General features: G+C 44.1%; 1 protein-coding gene across 2 annotated transcripts in view; it reads left to right on the forward strand.

The window, feature by feature from the left end:
* REV3L (REV3 like, DNA directed polymerase zeta catalytic subunit) overlaps positions 1 to 17,168 on the forward strand; it is a 235,346-nt gene extending 218,178 nt beyond the window's left edge. For both annotated transcript variants that reach the window (XM_054022361.1, XM_054022362.1), the window contains 3 exons: positions 764 to 1,010; positions 3,431 to 3,640; positions 16,004 to 17,168. In XM_054022361.1, coding sequence (XP_053878336.1) covers positions 764 to 1,010; positions 3,431 to 3,640; positions 16,004 to 16,144 — 598 coding nt within the window. In that variant the 3' untranslated portion in view covers positions 16,145 to 17,168. The remainder of the gene's footprint in view (positions 1 to 763; positions 1,011 to 3,430; positions 3,641 to 16,003) is intronic.
* Positions 17,169 to 19,744: the final 2,576 nt, after the last annotated feature.

Below are 19,744 nucleotides of genomic sequence, written 5' to 3' on the forward strand. Positions count from 1 at the left end.
GTATAAAGGACTTCGATCTCGGAGGTCATTTGGTGCCTCTCATTGGCAGTAGATTAATTTTGTAGAAAAAATGTTGCTAGTGAATTCTCTCATTTTAATACTGGTAAGCCTCTCTTCTGCCATAGTTTGTGATATTAAACAGCAATCCCGCTTGTTTTTAGCGTGTACTTCATCATACTGATTTTTTGACAATAAAAGGTCAGCTGCATATGAACCAGTTCAACATATTTTGCCAATCACTTGAATTTTTCCTTATATTCAGTACAAAATTTCTTAAACTTATGGCCATATTTTCCCTAGTAAATTAAAATGGATACCAAAAAACAAACTGTGCTCTTAGCTCAAGAATATAAAGTCCTTTGCACTCTGGTCATTTGTGCTCATTTTAATGTAGTGGCTGCTCTTTTATAAAGTGTTCCTTTAACTTAGGGGTAGTCAAAAGGTGACCTGTAAACCAAATATGACCTGTGGCCACCCTCCTGTTACTTCTGGAGGTGGGGCTGTTTGGATCAAGATGGAGCATAGTTTGCTACGACCTGTATTCCATGTGGAACATACCTCTGTCTTTAAGGTCAAGACAACATGCAAGGTGCTCCTTTTTATGCTTGTTAGGGGCAGAACTCAGACTTCGGGAGAGCTGTCGATATGACCTTCAGTTGGGTCAAGTTTGGATGCCCTGATTTAAATACCTATTTGTTTCACTTGCTAGTATTTAATTTTAAGATACATTGTGAAGACTTTTTTTTTTTTTTTTTTTAAACAGGAGGATGCTTGCATATGACCGTCGTTCTGAGCCTCGAGTTGGGGAAAGAGTACCCTATGTCATTGTGTATGGCATGCCAGGATTGCCTCTTATTCAACTGGTGAGGCGGCCCATTGAGGTCCTACAAGATACCAACCTGAGGTTGAATGCCACGTACTACATCACCAAACAAATTCTTCCACCCCTGGCTAGAATTTTCTCGCTAATTGGCATAGATGTTTTCAGCTGGTATCATGAATTGCCAAGAGTAAGTGTGTCAGATAATACTCATTGTATCTGGGTGGTACTTGAATTTGATTACTCTTTTTTAAACAAAGAGCTCTATGTGAGGTAACAGCAGGGGTGATTTATTTTACAAGGTAATAATTTGGAGCCTGAGTGTATAAATTAAATCACTTAAACCCTCTGCAGTTCTTTCGCTTAGTAAAATTAGTTTCCGTTGCAGCTCTTATATTCAAGGTTGGTCCTATCCATATCATCAGCTGTGTTTCCTGGTCTTTTCCAAAATTAATTCCAAAGAATCTAAGTATATACTACATGTGTTCTTTGTTAACATATCTGGATATGGATCTGGTTTTGCATTTGCATTCATCCTTTAATTTTCTCTCTAATGCCTGCATGCATCCACTCAAACCCTATGAAAAGGCCCATGTACTTATCTGGCTCTCTTGGAAAAGGAAAGCTTATATTTCTACATCAATATGTTTAGGAGAGATGATGCACAAAGAAAATAGCAGGAAAATATTTAAAAAGTGAATGACAGGAAATTTTAAACCCTGATGTCTCTGAAACTCTGTGATTTGCCCAGGAATATTCAGGGGGGAAAATCTACCCTGGGTTGAGATGTAGTAAGTGAAATGTTGGGTGGATTGTTTTGTTTTTGCTGAAGATAAGGAGGGTAAAAAATTGTGCTTATTCAAAAAGTTAGCTTTACCCTTAACTATGGAGAGACCGGCACCCCACCGTAATGTGTTGTATTGTTTAATTGTCACTCAAGAGAATCATTATTAAAAATGTCAGTTGTTTTGTTTTTATGCTAATAATGACTGTACAAGCTGTACTTTCACTTCTGCTTCTTTCCCATGTCCTGATCAATCCACTGTGAGAGTCACACAAGCTATACACTTCTACCCCGATATAACGCTGTCCTCGGGAGCCAAAAAATCTTACCGTGTTATAGGTGAAACCGCATTATATCGAACTTGCTTTGATCCGCTGGAGTGCGCAGCCCCCCCCCCCCCCCCCCCGCCCCGGAGCACTGCTTTACCGCGCTATATCCAAATTCGTGTTATATTGGGGTAGAGGTGTACCTTCAAGAGATTGCTCCAGTAGAACTTGTGGCTCCACAGTGCCAAGTCCCTGGGAAACTTGTCCCTTTCCCGGTGCTCTCTCTGGGTAGTGGGGAGGTTCTTCATTCTTATAACAACTGGCTGCTCTTCACCGCTTTGTGGAACCTGGTGCATTTTACACCTTTGTTGTGTACCCCAGAGATCAGACCCTGCCATGACCAGAAACCTCAAAATTCCCCTTATTTTTTCATTATGTTCTAGTTTTTCCTACCATGTGGTAGACAATGTTCTCTTCTGGCTTTTTGGTACACTCACTACAAGAATCACCTGTACACGCTACCTCCCCGTATCCCACCTATTGAATACTGGACAACACAGCTCTCAAGAGCTCCCTATCTCCATAGTGATGTATTAAAAGCTCAAGAAAAGTTTTGTGGCAGCATTTAGATGAGAGGAGGCAGAGGCAGTGCCGGTGAGCCTTGTATGCAGAGTGCTTACTTTCTTCAAGGCTGTGGAGCTGGGTGAAGTACCCTGAGAGGGGAGAGGTATGTGTATGCAGTGAGGGGAGGAGACGAGGGCCAAGCTCAATAAAAGTTGGTCTGGGGTGAGGGCTAGAGTAGGAGGAAAAGTCTGTCCAGGGCATGGGGAAGAGGGCTAGGTGGAAGACTCTGCCAGGAATTGGACGGCAACCCTAATATTTAAGAGTAAACCTGACATTTTGGTGGATCCTAGAGCCTTCTTTTTCCTTAATGTATGCCTAGGTGTTTGGGCTAAAATCACCAGTGAATGGACATGAAAAGTGTGAGACGGGGAATTGCATTAGTACTTGGAAACTAAACTTGGTGGAAGAGAGGTGGAACATTGAAGAGGAAAAAAACTGTTAACTTCTGTTCACTGTGTTACATTTGGGGCCTAAAATTTCCCTGTCTCTTATATGTGAAATGAGAACAATTGAAACTGCAACCATGGGCGTACTCAGAAATGAGTCAGACCAGCACCTAAGAAAAACCTTTTCAAAATACCAGCTAAACCGATTTGTGACTGTAGGTTGGCAAGATGAGTTCCTCCTGTCTAGGAATATGTCTAGCATGTAATTCTGTTACTGATTCTTTCTGCTGTTGCCTCATGCTGAGCTTGGCTGTGAAACAGCTCAGAGTGTATGGGTGGTCTCTGTATATGTAGCTTACCACATATTGAAGCACTTAGACATAAGTCATATACTTCAGATGGAGAGACTTAGTTCTTGATAATAACTAACACATGAGCCCAAGCTCTGCAGATCCTGTTAAATTTATACACCTTAAAAATCTGATGAATGACTCAGGCATAAATATAGCAGCCGACTTAAGAGTTCCTCCTCTCTCAAATTTTTTTATAGATCCAGAGAGCTGCTTCCACTGCCCGCACCGAGCTGGAAGGCCGAAAAGGCACAATCTCCCAGTATTTCACTACCTTACACTGTCCTGTGTGTGATGAACTGACACAGCATGGGATCTGTAGTAAATGCAGAAGCCAGCCACAGCATGTGGCGGTGATTCTCAGCCAAGAAATCCGAGAGTTGGAGCGTAAGCAGGAACAGCTGGTCAAGGTAGGAATAAAGCAGACACAGTATTTTGTCATTGACCATTTAGTCAGCTGCCCACAATACAGAGACGCAGAATTAACTTAAAAAGTGACTGAACTTTTTCCCTGAGGGTAAAGATCATCACAGGGCAACATTTTAGTGGGTGCCCTTTAATATTAAAATACTCAGTAGTTCTGAAACTAAATTGAAACAGAAAGCACAGTCCAGCTGCATCATACTGGGTGCTATCTTCCTATATTTGTATCTTTGTCTAATATTTTTATATAGCATCTGGCACTATAGTCATCTGGCATTGCAAAACACTGAAAAAAATGCTTAGAACAAGATGTTTGTCTTTCATCTCCATTCTTCTTAGCAAAAGATCATGAATGTTAGAATTTTTTTTGTGGTGAAAATGGCAAAAGTTATGGAGACCCATCAAAAACACAGGCATTTTGTACCAAAATAACTGATTAATTTCCAGTTTTACTTCAAATAGCAACAAGAAGTGTTTGCGTGTCAGAAAAGCAATACATATCTGAGGCTGACAGGGACATGGGAAGGGGCTAAGTAAATCTGTGGGGGGCACTAATCATCATCTTCCTATTTAGAAATAATGGGAAGGTGTCACAAAAAGCTCCTATATCCCAATGAGACTGTTGCTTGATTTAAATCTCAAGGTAAAGGTTCTTGGATGAAACTAAACATTCAGTTTGTAGGTACAGTCAGTAAAGCAGGTAGTTCCACTCTGTCTAACTTATCAAAAAAATACAGAGTGTAATTTAAACATTTATTGATATGTTCTGGCACTGGGATTTAGGAGCAGTGCACAGAGTTGTAATGGGGGAATTATATATTTGAGAATGGTTTGGAGTCCCTGAGCTGGCTGTTAACAAGTTATGGTTTTATCATAGAACAGCTATGTTTCTGTTTCAAATAGGGATAATGAAATACATGTGTGGTGGCAGCAGCAGCCTGGCTTGTCAGCAGCAGCAGTGTCCGTTACAAAATCAACTCAACTGTTGCTGCCCTGTGTCGTCAGGATCTTTGCCATAGATCAAAGGGCACAGAATGGGCGAAGAGGGAGTCCGACTGTTAGCATCCCCTAGGGTTGGGATCAGAGATCAATATAATTGCTGACTGTTTAAGCTCTGATTGGTTTAGCATTCAGCAACCTGCATACCCAACAGCACATGCTGCCAAGAACGCATCACCCCAGTGCTACATTGTCTTCCCTGAGTTCCCAAGGAAAGCTTGTTCAAAGTCAAGATTCAGTCATCATCAAAGCTCACTATGGGATTCACTCAAACTCCCTCTGGGCCATTTCATCCTGTGTGATCATTACTTGACTGGAACAATGGGACTTCTAATCGAATTAGGTTTGTGGGCGGGAAGCAGAGCTTCCTCAGAGACTAGCCCAGGAATGTGCAGCTCATTCCCAGAATGATCACAAATCTCAAGAGCTTTCAGAAAGCAATGTAAAACCCACTTTGTCTAGTAGTGTCTCCATGGGTGCTCCAGGCCTGGATGTGCACACACATTGGAGATTTTCAGCAGCAGTGTCCATGGGTCCATGCCTGTGCCCTAGACGCTTTATGCCCTGGTAACAGAGTATATAGGGAGGGGCAGACCCACCACCTGCAGCTTGAGATGGAGAATCACAGTGTCCAACAGCTAGTGGTGCAGCTTGCTACCTATCTTGCTTATTTGTTGGGGGGAGGGGTGTGTTTTGTTTGTTTTGGGTTTGGGGTTGTTTTTTTTTTTTTTTTTTTTTTTTTTTGGTTTTTGGTTGGATTTTTTTTGTGTTACTTAGCACAGTTTGTGTTTGGGGGAGGGGGGCAGTTCCCTTTTTTCCTTTGCCTGCTCTGGGCCCTTTTGTTTTCTTGGGCCTTGATCCACAGCCTCAGGAACAGGTTATGTATAACACCCTGGGCTTCAAACCCTGCCAGATCTGCCATAAGTCTTTCCCCCACAGTGACAGTCATTCAAGTTGCCTCCGTTTCCTGGGAGAGACTCTCATCCCCTCCAAATGTAAGATCTGCTCAGGTTTTGAAAACAGACCTAAGAAATTGAGGCAGGACAGACTAAACTCCTGTGGATGCAGTGATCTCTGAGAGCTGCAGGATCCAATTTACCTCCCTATCCTTTGGAGCCGGCTGCTCAAAGAGCCCCAACAACTGTTTCCACTGTGACAGTAAACAAAGACATTGGGGGACTTCCAGAATCATCTAGGCCAGGGGTTAGACAGTTATTTTTTGGTCAAAGTCCAGATTTCTTGGTCAAAGACCAGACTCCAGAGAAAATAATAATAATAAAAAAATAAGAATAATGATAAGTAAATAAAAAGATTTCAGGGCCTGCTCAAAAGCATCTGGCTTTACCAAAAGATTTGGCAAGCGGTCTGCCTATTGATTACCCCGATTGAGGCCCTCAAAGAAGAAACGACCTCTTTCTCCAGAATGGGATGAAAGAAGAGAAACGCATCCTCATAAAGGTACCGCTGAGGCTCCCATCCCCACTGATATGGAGACCACAGCACTGGCTAAGACGACCATGCTGTGACATACCAGGATGCAGTCCTACTAAGGAGTAGTTGTGTCACTCCTGCCCTCTCTCCAGCCAGGACTGCTCACAAACTGCCTCCAGCATGCAAGTCACTCCCTGCTAGGTCTGTATGTCGGCTGCAGCCGGCCAGCCACATCTGAGCTATTACCAGCCTTCGTTATACAGCCAGGTGACCCCAACACACTCCCAGTCTTAGCTTTTTCCCCAGAAATGTATGTTCATCCCTTCTGGCCAATGCAACTTTATATAAAATCTGTTGTTAATTTAATAGAAATAATATGCACACTGCTTACCACCCCAAATGGACTTTCCCAGACACTTCAATTTAAACACATTGGATTAGATCAAACAAGTTTATGAGAGATTTTAATTAATACAAGTAATGAGACATAAAAGTCAGAAATGGTTACAAGAAAATAAAGGTAAAATGCTTCTGGTGCCTAACTTAAACTCTATCAGATTCAAGTAAAGTTTCTCACCATATGCTTTCAGCAGTCTGACTGACCAGACTGCTTAGGTCAGGACCCCTTCTCCCAAAGTTCAACAAATGCTTCCTTTGGGGGCTGTGAACATGATGGGCACGGAGAGAGAGGGGGGTGTCTTTGTGTGTTTGTACCTCCTTTTTATAGTGTCAGTCCTCCTCTTGAAAAATACTTTCATCTGAGATTCAGGAGACAGGGTCTATATGGAAGGATGTTCCCTGCTGCTTTTTCCTTACCTGTTTAAACGTCCTTTGTTTCCCTTCTTACTTGACTCTGTTTACAGCTTACATTCAAATTAAGCAGAGCACACACAGAGACCACAGTACCAGCACCACTTGCTCCTCCAGTAGATATGGGAGGTTTCCAAGGTATTTGGACAAGATTCCTCCACCTTCCAGCCTCCTTTCTTTGGGACAGACCTCTTTGTCAACCTCAGTTTGGAACATGTGTTAATAACACAATTCAGTGGGATCTTATAACTTCATATACAATGTTGCCACACATATTTTATTAGGACAATAATGACCAGCAAATTATGAGTGTTCAAATGATACCTCACAAAGCATACTTTGTACACAGATTATCACAATAGTGTGTGGGGTGTGGACTCGTGTTCCCTGTAAGTTGCCACCCAGCTGATTAGGAGAGCCAGCAGCATGTGTTCAGGTGCCCCTCCCCCCATGTTGCACCATCCTGCAGTGGCCCTCGGGACCACCCTGCTGACTGTGCAGGGGGCGTGGGGGAGGAGGGTGCTGATGTCAGAGTGTTCTAATCCTCCCTTCCCCCCCGCCCCTGTACCTGATCTCCGCAGAGCAGGGGAGAGACAGGGGGACAGCCTGGCTCAGGACTCAGAGTGGCTGCGTGCCTTTCTTAAAGAGACAGTGGTCTGTTTCTGAGATTTTCCCAGCAGCCAGCTCACACAGTCTCTCACACATTCTCTCTCCCTCCCTCCCTCCCCCCTGCCCATGTATCCCATCTCTGCAGAGCAGGGGAGGAGAGATATCAGGGCTCAGAACAGAGCAGGAGAGCTTTCAGTGAGTGTCTTAAAGAGACCGCGCAGGGCATCTCTCAGAAACTTTCCCAGCAGCCAGCACACACAGTCTGTGTGTCTGTGTCTCACACACACAGTCTCTGTCACACTCTCTGTATTGTCCGTCAGCCACGTGGTGTGTCCGAAGCTTTAAGAGGCTGCATGGGTCAACGCTGCTCCAGTTCCTTCTTACTGCCACATGGCCAGAGTCGGAATCCACAAGAACCACGAACCCTCCTATCTTGCTAGAAGTACCATGTTTTTCGCCTTTTTGCCTTGTACATAGTTCTTTTTCATAGTTGTAGTTAGTTGTCCGTTTTTTAGATAGTTGTTACCCTTTGGACTTGTTCTCTTGTGGGACTCTCTCCCCCAGCCAGGAACTATGCCCGGGCAAGCTGGTTTTAAGTACTGTTTCATGCCCTCACTCCTTCTTTGTAAGCGACAAACACCAATGCTGCCTTTACTGCTTGGACAAAGCCCATATTACCGCTCGCTGCTCCATCTGCCGATCTTTTCTGTCCCAGGCTCGGGAGTTTCGTCTCCCTAAGTTCCTCATGGAAGAAGCGATGTGGCCACTTACCCCTTCGGATCTGGCACTGGCAGAGCCATTGGAAAGCAGACTGGCACCAACGGTGGGTGATTCTCCTGGCCTTTCCCGAGCTGCACCAAGTTGGGTGAGAAGTCGCGCATTGACTCTGAGGCTTCTGCTCTGAAGAAGCCTTGTTCAGAGCATAAATCCAAACATCGAGCTGCAACAACACCGGCCACGGTGTCCGCCCAGCCGCTGTCACCTCCAGTGCCGTCCACACCACTGGGACCACCTGGTCCTGCGCACTCCGGGACACTTTCCCCCCAACACCAACAGTCGAACTACTGCTGCCTTTCTCTGGCTCCCCTCAGCTCTCTGCACCACAGGTTCTCAGTCCTCCATCTCCGGCCGTGGAACCTCTCCTGCTTGTGGACCACCCTCCATTGTTCCACTCCACACTGATGGCTCTGCTGGCACTGGCAGTCCCACCCCTACCAGATCCATTTTCAAAGTCTGACTGGTCCTCCCAACAGGACCCAGCCTTCTCATCAGCCTGCTCCTACAGCCCAGATCCCCGCTGCCAACCCTATCTGTCTCACTATGGCCCAGTGGCTAATCTCTGGCTTGCCTACCTGCAGGGACTGCCAATGCCTGGCAACCCCTACACTTGGCGATACTGGTACACTGGGACCCATACTGCAGCCGAAGACTCTCTTCACACCCATACTACCACCAGTCTTCACCTCCCATCGATCCACCCTCTGCCTGTGAGGATCCCTGCGACGCTTCAGCTCTCCCAGCACCCTCCGTACCGCTGGCACCGTTGATTCCCTTGGTCCCTGCTGGCACTTCTTCATCACCTGATGATGCGTACATCCCACCTTCCCTTTCCCCTCTGGATGACCATGCCCAGTACCAGGACCTTGTCTGCCACATGGCCGCTGCCCTCAACCTCCCTGTGGAAGATGTACAGGACCCCCACGATCAGTTCTTGGTCATTCTGCAGCCCCCTGGACCCTCCCACATTGCCTTGCCAATACACGGTGCCATCCTCCACCTGGCACAAGCAGTTTGGCACACTCCAGCCTCCTGCACCCCCCCAGTCCAAAACAGACTGAGTGTAGACACTTTGTACCAGCTAAGGGTACGGACTTCTTCTTGTCCCACCTTCCTCGAAATTCCTTGGTGGTCTAGGTGGCCACGGAACGTGCCCTCCAGCACCCTCTTCGTTCCACGTACCCCGCCCCCAGACCAGACATCTAAGAAGTTCCTCTGCAGGCCTCCAGTTCCACATTGCCAGTTACCAGGCCATTCTTGCAAAATACGACTGTCTTTCCTATACTCAGATTGCAGACTTCCAAGCCTTCCTGACCCCTGATAAGGGATCAGGATTTCCAATGCCTCACAGAGGAGGGAAAATTAGTCGCCAAGGTGGCCCTTCAGGCCACGGTCGATGCTGCTGATACCGCCTTCTGCTCACTGGCTTTCGGACTAGTCCTCCACCATGACTCCTGGCTGCAGTCCAGCGGTTTCCCGAAGGAGGTCCAAACTACACTTGAGGACCTCCTTTTTGACAACCAAAGTTCTTCAGTGATAAAACTGATGAATCCCTCCATTCCCTTAAGGATTCTCGGGTCACCCTTCAATTGCTGGGCCTCTATAACCCTGCCCCTACCTGCAGGTAGCACTGGTCGTCTTTCAAACTCCATCCCCACACCTCCTATCAGCCCTATCCACAGCGCCAACCTGAGCCCTCTCACCTCCGTCCTCGCTTGCTCTATCTCAGCCAAGTCTTCCCTTCTGCAACGAACCCCCAGACAATGCTTTTGACTCTTTCCACAAGAACCACGAACCCTACTCCGTTCTTCAGATTCCACTACCGATTACTTTTGGCGGTTACCTGGCCCTGTTCACCCACAGTTGGGGCAAGATCACGTGCCATCCACTTTGCTTGCTGGGCCTTTCTGACACTTCTCCATGACTGCCATGTCTTAAGTGTTATCCAACAACATGGTGGCTGTCATCTATGTCAACAAGCAGGGCGGAGCCAGTCCCCCTGCGTGGAGGCCATCCTTCTTTGGAACTGGTGCCTCCAGCATGACATCTCTCTCCATGCTGTACATCTTCCCAGTGTGAGCAACTCCCTTGCGGACCAGCTCAGTCACTCCTTCCATGTGAATCATGAGTGGGAATTCCACAACCCCACGGTCCCCTCCATCTTTTGCTAGTCGGGCACACCTCAAAGGGACCTCTTCACCACAGTGACCAATCACAAACTTCCCCTCTTCTATTCTGGGGGAGCCCTGGGTCCAGCTCACAGGGAGATGCGCTTCTCATTCCCTGTACCAACAAGCTTCATTACACTTTCCTGCCCATTCCCCTGCTCCCCTAGTCCTGCACAAAATTTGCCGGGATCAGGCGATGGTTCTTCTTGTGGCCCCTGCTTGGCCCCGCCAGTATTAGTTTCCAGACCTCCTTCATCCCTCCCTCCACTCATTCCCTGATTGACCTTCCCCTGCTCCCTGATCTCCTTACACAAGCCCACGGCCGCCTTGAACACCCCAACCCTGGTCCTCTCCAATTCACAGCATGCTATTCGGATGAGGCTCATGCATAGATGCTGCATGTTCTGCCCCCGTACGTGACGTCCGCATGCACAGTAGATGTCCAATCTACCCATACTTGCTACCACACCAAGTAGTGCTGCTTTAGTCCCTGGGCGTACTGCCACAACCTTTCCCCGGACTCCATCTCCATTCCGGTTCTCCTGGATTATCTTTTCCAGCTCCGTCACTCAGGCCTTGCTCACTCCTCCATTCGCGTCCACCTAGTGGCAGTCAGTGCCTTCTTTCCACCTGTAGATGGGTTCTCTATTTTCACACACCCAGCTACCACCCACTTCCTCCACGGTCTCCTCAATGCTTTTCCCTTGGTGTGGAAACCTGCCCCTGCCTGGAACCTCAATCTTTTTCTCTCCACCATCACTAAGCCACCCTTTGAATCCCTGTTGACCTGCTCCCTTGCTCACCTCTATGAAGATGATCTTCTTGGTTGCCATCACCTCTGCATGACGCGTCAGCAAATTGGCAGCCATGATGGCAGACCCGCCCTTCACTGTCTCCCTATGCCTTCATCCCAAATTGGTCTCCTCATTCCACCTCAACCAGTGCATACACTTACCTATCATCTATCCTAAACCACACGGCTCCACCAGGGAATGCACGCTGCACTCTCTCAATGTACATTGGGCGCTAGCCTTTAACCTCCAGCGCATCCATACCTTCCGCACCTCCGCTCGTCTCTTCATCACCATCACCAAACACTGTCACGACCATGCTCTTTCCATGCAACATCTCTCCCACTGCATTGCAGACTGTTACATGCTCTCTAGCATCCCCTCCCCCACCAGGGGTCACAGCCCACTCCATGCAGGCTCATGCCGCCATGTCAGCTTTCCTTGCATACATCCCCTGGCAGGACATTTGCCGGGTGATCACTTGGTTCTCCATCCCTAACTTTACCGACCATTATGCCCTTGCTCCTGCTGCAGATGCAGCTGTTGGCCAAGCTGTCCTTCAGACTGTTACTTCTGGAGAGCCTTTGTGGCGCCCTCCCCCCCCCCCCCCCACACACACACACACACTGAGTACTGCTCACTATTCTCCCACATTTGGAATCCACATAGGGACCATCACTCAAAGAAGAGAAGGTTACTTACTGTAACTGGAGGTTCTTCGAGATGTGTGGTCCCTATCTGGATTCCAATCCTGCTCTCCATCCCCTCTGCTCCAGGCTCTGCTGCTGGCTGGTAAGAGGGAACTGGAGCAGCGTCGATCTGCACGGCCTCTTAAAGCCTCTGATATGCCTAGTGGCTGACGCAAAACATACACACAGGTCGACGGACACTACTATGAACAGTTACAGTGCATGGCACGCATGCACACCCACGTTTGGAATCTAGATAAGGACCACACATCTCAAAGAACCTCCAGCTACAGTAAGTAACCTTCTCTTCCCACAAATCTGCCTTACCAGATGAGACTGTCATGCCTCCCCCACTGTCTTACGCCGGTGATGTCAGTGCCTTTCAAGATCTTATGAAACATATAGCAAAGACCTTACAAATTTAATTGGAGGAGATACAAGAACCCCACCATTCCCTGTTAGACATTCTTCAGACATACCCTCAGGGCAAAAATTAAATGCTCTGTTGTCCCCAGTAAGTACAGTATAGCAAATTTCAGCTACTATAGTGCATAGCTGTAAGTGGGTTGACAAAAAATACTACATCCCACCTAAAGGCTTGGAGTATTTTTTTCTCCCACACTACACTCAACTTCCTGGTTGTTGAGGCCCTTAATGACTGGAACAAGCAACATTGACCCCACTCAATGCCTTCTGACAAAGAGGTAAAAAGACTGGACCTTCTGGAGCACAAGAACTACTCTTCAGCGTCTCTGCAGTTCAGGGTAGCCAATTAATGAGCTCTGATGGCAAAATATGATTTTACAAACTATTCAAAGTTTTTATCTTCTATTGAAAACCCGCCACAGGATCAAAGGGAACAATTTCAAGACCTCCTAACAGAAGGCCAGACAATTGCCAAGGCATCTCTCCAGGCTTAGCTTGATGTCACCGATGTAGCTGCACATTCCATGGCTACAGCAGTAGTCATGTACTAAGCTTCTTGGCTACAGTCCTCCGGCATGCCCTGGAAGGCTCCCATCCAAAGTATGTCCTTGAGCAAGTATACTCTTGCAGCGAAGAAGTCCAGAATGGCCCCAGTGAAGTCTAATTGTTGAGTGGGTGTGAAGGTAGACTTTCCCGTGTTGAGGCTGTTGATAAATTGTATACTGAATTGTTTGGCCACACTTTGTTATGAAATATACTCAAGAAACCAAATAACTGATGTCAGTCAGGTTTATTAATATGGTACAGGAAAAAGGTTCTATATGATACCAGTCTCCAAAGAGAAGTCCTATGCAGCAGTGTTAGGTTCACCATACGCAGAAGATGTGCTCTTCAAAGTTACATCCCTAAAGCTTACTTTGTTTACTAGTAAAAGGTACTAGATACGTCACTTGGAACTGGATTCAATTAATCAGCTTTTTACCTTGTTTGTTTCTGGTACCTTGGTGTACCCCTTTTTCTTTTGTTCTGAGCACATGCATTCCAGGTACTAAGGGGAGTGAAGATACCACGTAGGCCTATACCAGGATAAGTAGGTTTGTGACGGCTCATGAGCCGCATGCAGATCTTTTACATAGTGCAGCTAATGGAGCCCCCTCCCCCCATTCTCCACCTACCAGACTGGGAGTGGGAGGTGGGGGAGAGCTTGGGACCTCTGGGTAGGGACTTCTGCCTAGCAGGGAGGAGGGGCTCAGGGCTTCAGCTCAGTGGTGCACACCTGCTGGGGCTGAAACCCTGAGCCCCGGCAGGCACACTCCAGCTCTCGAACTTCTGAAGATTGTCGTATGCAACTCAGTGGGTCAGAAATTTGGTCACCCCTGTTCTATGTCCTCATGCTGACAGTTTTCCTATTTACTTAAGCCAAAGTTTACTTCAGCTAATGCAAGGAGTTATAGGATACTTAGCATAAGTGAACAGGATTATGGTATAAGCCAGTTTAGGCTACATCACTGTTATAGTATTTGTGCTTAATGTTATTAGTGCCTAATGCATACTTAGATATATGGTGTGCATATACATTTATATGCTAGCCAGCACACATTAGTCAACAAGGTGGAGGCCGAATGAGTGGAAGGAACAGAGATAGGACTATGCTGGTTGCTGTCTCTACCTTGAGAAATGAGTGACCTTTCGGGAGCCAGTCATTCGGGTAGGGAAAGACAATTGTTATGTCTGGTGGGAGTCGTTAAGAGAATGATGGGACTCTTCTATGGCATCACTAAACAACCTGGGTTCCCTTGAAGGGAAGGTCCTTGACGGTATTTTGTACCTATTTGAGAGCATTCCTTTTACTTTAACCATAAAGGTCTGTAGGCGCTGAAAGTTGAGCACTAGGGTACAAACACATAGCAAAGCTAGCAGCAAAACTGAGCCCCACTGAATCTTAACTACCTTAGCCTAATTTATAAAACTCAGTTTAAAAACCATTTGCCTGGATCCAAACTATACTTAAACTGCATTTAGAAACTGGCTTTAATACTTTTTAAACAGTTTGGTCCCTTGCCCACAGTTCAATTAAATTGTGTTTATAAAGAACTAGTGTGGACCATCTTAAAAACTATTTAATACAGTTGAAGGTCTAGAACAAACAGGATCTAACTTAAGTTCATGTCATGGTCTCTAAGGATTCACATGAATGCTGTATTTGAAAATCACATTAAGAATGTCCCGAGTCAGCTAATTTACAGCTGTTTCTGTAGTAGTTTTACCTTCCCTTCCTCAGAACTTGAGCACTAATGCATACTTGCCTGAGTGGGTTGCTGGTTCTCAGTTCCAATAGGATTGAGTGAAAAATCTAGTCCTCTGAATGTTCTGTGTAGAAGCACTTAATTGACTTCTGGGAGAATTCAGAACCAAGTAATACAGGGGCTCATCACTTCGTCCCACCTGCTGCTATCACTGTTTAATTGTAGTAGACCCAGTTTTACCAACTTTTGAGATTTTATTGTGAGTCTTGCAATATTTGGTGTTTTGCTTAAGCCCCACCTCCTGGAGTCCTGTGATTATGTGAGAATCTCAGCTTTTTTTAAAACAAAATTTTAAGTTTTTAGCTCTTGAGGTTATAGATAAAAGCTTTAAACATTAATTCTAGAGGCTTAAAAAACAGAAGACAAATAAAAAGAACCCACATTTATTATTTTTTAGAATTTCATGGGTGTGGGGGTGCTAAGTCACGATATTTTTTACTGCTCGGGCTTGATGATACTGGAGACACGGAGTTGAACAGATTTTTAGGAATGGAGGAAGTTGCTTCCCTTTGATTTTTAAAGTTGTTTAAACTATGCAGAGTCAGATGTGAATGCAGTAAGGATCAAATGTAAAAGGAAACTGAAGTGTAATTGGAAATAGGTTTAGGAGATCTTCAGAAGGGCAGAAGAGGAAAAGGGGTTAGAACTAAAAGGAACTGTGGTGAGTGTGTTAAGATTTGCAATTGGAGCATTAGAGATCGCATGGCTGTACCATGGCAGTTTGCCCCATTGCTACAGCTTTGTTCAACCAAATATCTCAATTACATAAGTAATTCACGCAGCAAAACATTAAAAAGGGTAGATACTTGTTTACATATAATCATGGCTTGAAATACCTTTGATTTCCAATATTGTTTAAGTCCCCACTGTTAAAGAGCTATTTTTAGTCATTACGATAATCATATCCTAATATTTTGAAAGTAATTTGTAATGTATTTGACTGATTTCTCCCATTTACCACCAGATGGTAGTAAAATTTGGGAAATGAGACTGAAAATGAGCTGTGTAACTAGTTGTTGGTCTCAGTCCAGTTCACACTGGATGATGCCCACATCCCAGACACCACTGTCACAATTGACATTTGAACCGTTTCAGAAGAGACAGTATGGTAGCATTGGGACTGCAATTGTCACTTGATCCCTCTGCTCAAAATTGAACAATGTTGTGGGGCATCTGCCACTGACAGAGCTTTACCTGTTCTGTTGATTGGACTTTAGGCTGGTAATTGGAACTAAATTCACTTAAAAGGAAAAGATTCATCTGAGTCTTATGCTTGATTTATAATAGTCCTCTATTATGAAATGTAATTTAAAAGAAGCTGTTTTCTTTTTTTAATATATCTAGATATGCAAGAACTGTACAGGTTGCTTTGATCGACAGATCCAGTGTGTTTCTCTGAACTGTCCAGTACTTTTCAAGCTATCCAGAGTGAGCCGAGAGTTATCAAAGGCACCATATCTCCGACAACTACTCGACCAGTTTTAAATGATCTGTGTTACAAGATTCCAGGTGCTATTTTTTTTTTCAGTGTTTACTACACTAAAACTGTTGTGCATGGTGCTTTTTCAATGTTCATCTAGTCCAAGATTTCCATTTTAGCTGTTGGTTTACTATCTGAAGAATAATGGAACAATTATCTTAACTAAATGAGAAATACACTTACTGATCTATTCACTTTTTAAGATGTACAAATTCCTTCATTCTTTCACCTTTTTAACATACTGTTTTATAATGCAGATGTTGAAATAGCTATGTGTAACATCTTGTAAATCCATTTCAAAGTAGAAGTCAAGTTTACTTCCCAGTGGTTTGCTGTGGAAGGAGCACTGAAAAACCTCTTGAAACAATGAAACCATTAGTGTGTGTTCTTGAACTGTCAGTATCAAGACGTGTTACTTATAGATATATTATTCATTCACTTTATAATTTTGTCTGCGAAATATTTTGTAAATACACTTTTTTACTTTTCAAACAACTGAGTAAAATAATGTGCAATGAATTTTATACAGATAATTTTAAAAGTTTGTTGGTATATTTCCTCCTAAGTTTTGCTTGATTCCAAGTAGATTTGTTATTTTGATCAAACTGTGCAAACAGTAGTATTGTGTAGCATTTTTAAACATTATTTTCTATAAATTGCTGTCTTGCTTTAGCTATTAATGGGGCATTGTGAGGAACTGTGCAAAGACATTTTTGTTACAAACCTGTGGGACTGTTGCAATACTTTAAATATAAGAAATTTTATTCCATTTTTGCTTCTTTTGTATAGACATTTCTATTGCTTCTAAATATGCTTAAAATATTTTCTTTCCTCATGTACTGTACAGTTAAATCTTATTTGCCATCATCTTGACAAAATGTGTATTTAGAATATTTGTATAACTGTATAAAATGAAAAAGGAATTATGTGGTCAGTGCATTGTTTTCTAAACTGGAAATCATTTTGTTTTAGAAGTTAATAATGGAAACCATATTAAAATTGAATAAAATATGAGCTATGGTAAATCTATATGCATTTTTTAAACTTAACACATTTGCAGTCCAAGTCATCGCTTCATTCAATAGCATGCATGTGCTGAATGAGGGAAACCAGCTAATTAGCAGACTTGTCTTTCTTCCACTGGGTCAAAACAGTAATATTGTTTCATACAGTTGCTATTCTCATGGGTCAATCTACCTATCACAAGGTAACAAGCAGAGCCTTTGGTTTTAATATTTTAGCTATCTGGGAGAAAAATCAGCTCAAAACTCAAGAAAGAAAAGCGGCTGTTCACAAATCCTCATTGTCATCTTTTTTTCAAGGTCTATCATAAAATCAGCAATGAAGAGTACATTATTTACAAGTATTGCAGAGACAGGAAGCTGTTAGAAGCAAAATATTGTAAAATTGTTTCATTGGAAGTCTCTGATCCTAAACAGTACTTGGTTATGGAGATGCTTGCTTAGGAAAGTCATAGATTGATAGATTTTAAGACTATAAAGGACAATTATTAGCATCTAGTCTGATCACTTGTATAATACAGGTCACCAAATATCAACTTGTAATCCAGGCATCTCGCCCATAACTTCTATTTGTCCTATAACTCAGTGTTTTAGAAAGATATCCATTCTGTTGCACAACTTCTCCTCACATTCATTACTAATGGTTAATATCCTCCAACAATGGAATTTGGAGGTAGTCCACTGGTGTTGATGAAGGCTCCAGGACTAAGATTCAATCCTTCAGCTCAGGCCATGATATTTTCTATTTCCTGTGGTGGAACAAGTTGGTGGTTCAGTTTCTCCTAACCATTTTGTTTTAAAACCTTTATTTTTATTCATTTTCATACAGTTGCAATTTACAATCTTTCTTCTCCTTCTTTCTGATTGGGTAAATAGCAGAATGATGGTTTCAACCACCTGGATCTGCTACTGTAGTACCTCCCTGACTGACTCCTCTTCCCCGACTCTGGCATGGCAGAGCTGTCCTAGAAACATCTGGTTTAAATCGAAGTGGTGTTCCCTTCATGAAGTAGCATTTACAGGCTACAGAGAGTGAATTATGACTTGCCTGTTCCAGTCATTTGTCACCCCTGCCAAGAAATGGGGCTTAGAGTCAAACCCTTAAAGTTACAAAGTTTTTTCATATCTAACCTAAATCTCCCTTGCCACCGATTAAAACTTCTTGTCTTGCCTTTAGTGGACCTGGAGAATAATTGATCACCATCCTCTTTTTAACAGCCCTTAACATATTTGAAGACTGTTATCAGGTCCCTCATCAGGACTGTCCAGAGAAAAAGAGCCATTCTTAACTCAACAGCTGCTGGAAAGAATTCATAGCTATCAGTTCTCCAAAAAGTAAAAGGAGCTTTTGATCCCAATGCAGAGAATTATTCTCCCAGAGGTCAAAACAGGCATGGCTCTGGCCATAATGTTGAAGATCCAAAATTTCATTGTATCAATCATTTCCTGAAGGGCATCAGCAGACCAATTATCTCAAGGGGCTAGGCTTGCTGGTGCCATGCATTAGTTTCACTATTGATTGGGTTTCTCAAAATGCACCTGCAGAAATTCCACCTGAGGACATAGAATCAAGCATGTGATGCAATACAAAATGAGGGTCATTCTCAGAGCACATTCAAATGCCTCGTGTGCAGGGAAGTACAAACAATATGTTGAAAGCCAACCCAGCTTTCACCGTAGACCCATTATGGAAGTAAGCATACTTGGACAACAGACTTTCAAAAAATATCATCGTAATCGTACCTTTAGTTCATTGTGACATCTTTTAAAAAAAAAAAAAAGAGAGAAAGAAAAAAGAAACCACGAGATTGGAGTAGTGGTTCATTGAGCCCAGTATCCTGTCTATGACAGTGGCCAGTACCAGCTGCACCAGTCAACGGTGAAAGGTGAAACATATAGCAGGCAATTATGGTACTTGCAGAGGAAGTCTCCCCCTACCTCCTACTGGCTTACGACTGAGGCATGGGTATTTATCTCTTTTCCGTAACCAGCGATCAAAGCTTCTCGGGAGCAATGGAAATAATGTCCTGGACAGAGAAAAACCTGTTGTCTTTCAAAACAGCTCACATAAAGAATACAGAAAAGAGGAAAAAGAAGAGTTGAAGTCCTCCAGTGGCCTATAAGGTATTTTGGACTTGATAGAGAGCCAAGGACTCCACATTGTACATGCAAAAAATAACAAACCTCTTGAAGCAGAAACTCCTACATTCCCAACCAGGAACACCTACAGATAGTGTGGGCATCGGAAGAGAGAGATAGTTTAGCATGGATTCTCCATTGACCTGTGACACACAGGTCTCAGAGAGAACTTGACCAGGATATTTCATGTATAGATCTGTCAAATTTGCATTTCAGGTGTGAGGGGAAACAAAATGCCCTCTGTGGCAAGACTGCCTCTTTGTGCAGTGCCCGTCACACCTGATCGCTCTCTGCTGTTGTGATAGAAATGTAATAATAATCCCAAAGTTCTGGTGATCTCAGCTACACTCCAGTTTCTCCATGGCTGGAGTCCTACAACTAAGCCCTTTAGAAACATGAGTACCAGCCATACCAGCTGTCGCTGTTTCAGAGCAACTGCACCTA

Source organism: Malaclemys terrapin, chromosome 3 (genome assembly GCF_027887155.1).
Source record: "Malaclemys terrapin pileata isolate rMalTer1 chromosome 3, rMalTer1.hap1, whole genome shotgun sequence".
In the NCBI taxonomy this organism is placed as follows: Eukaryota; Metazoa; Chordata; order Testudines; family Emydidae; genus Malaclemys; species Malaclemys terrapin.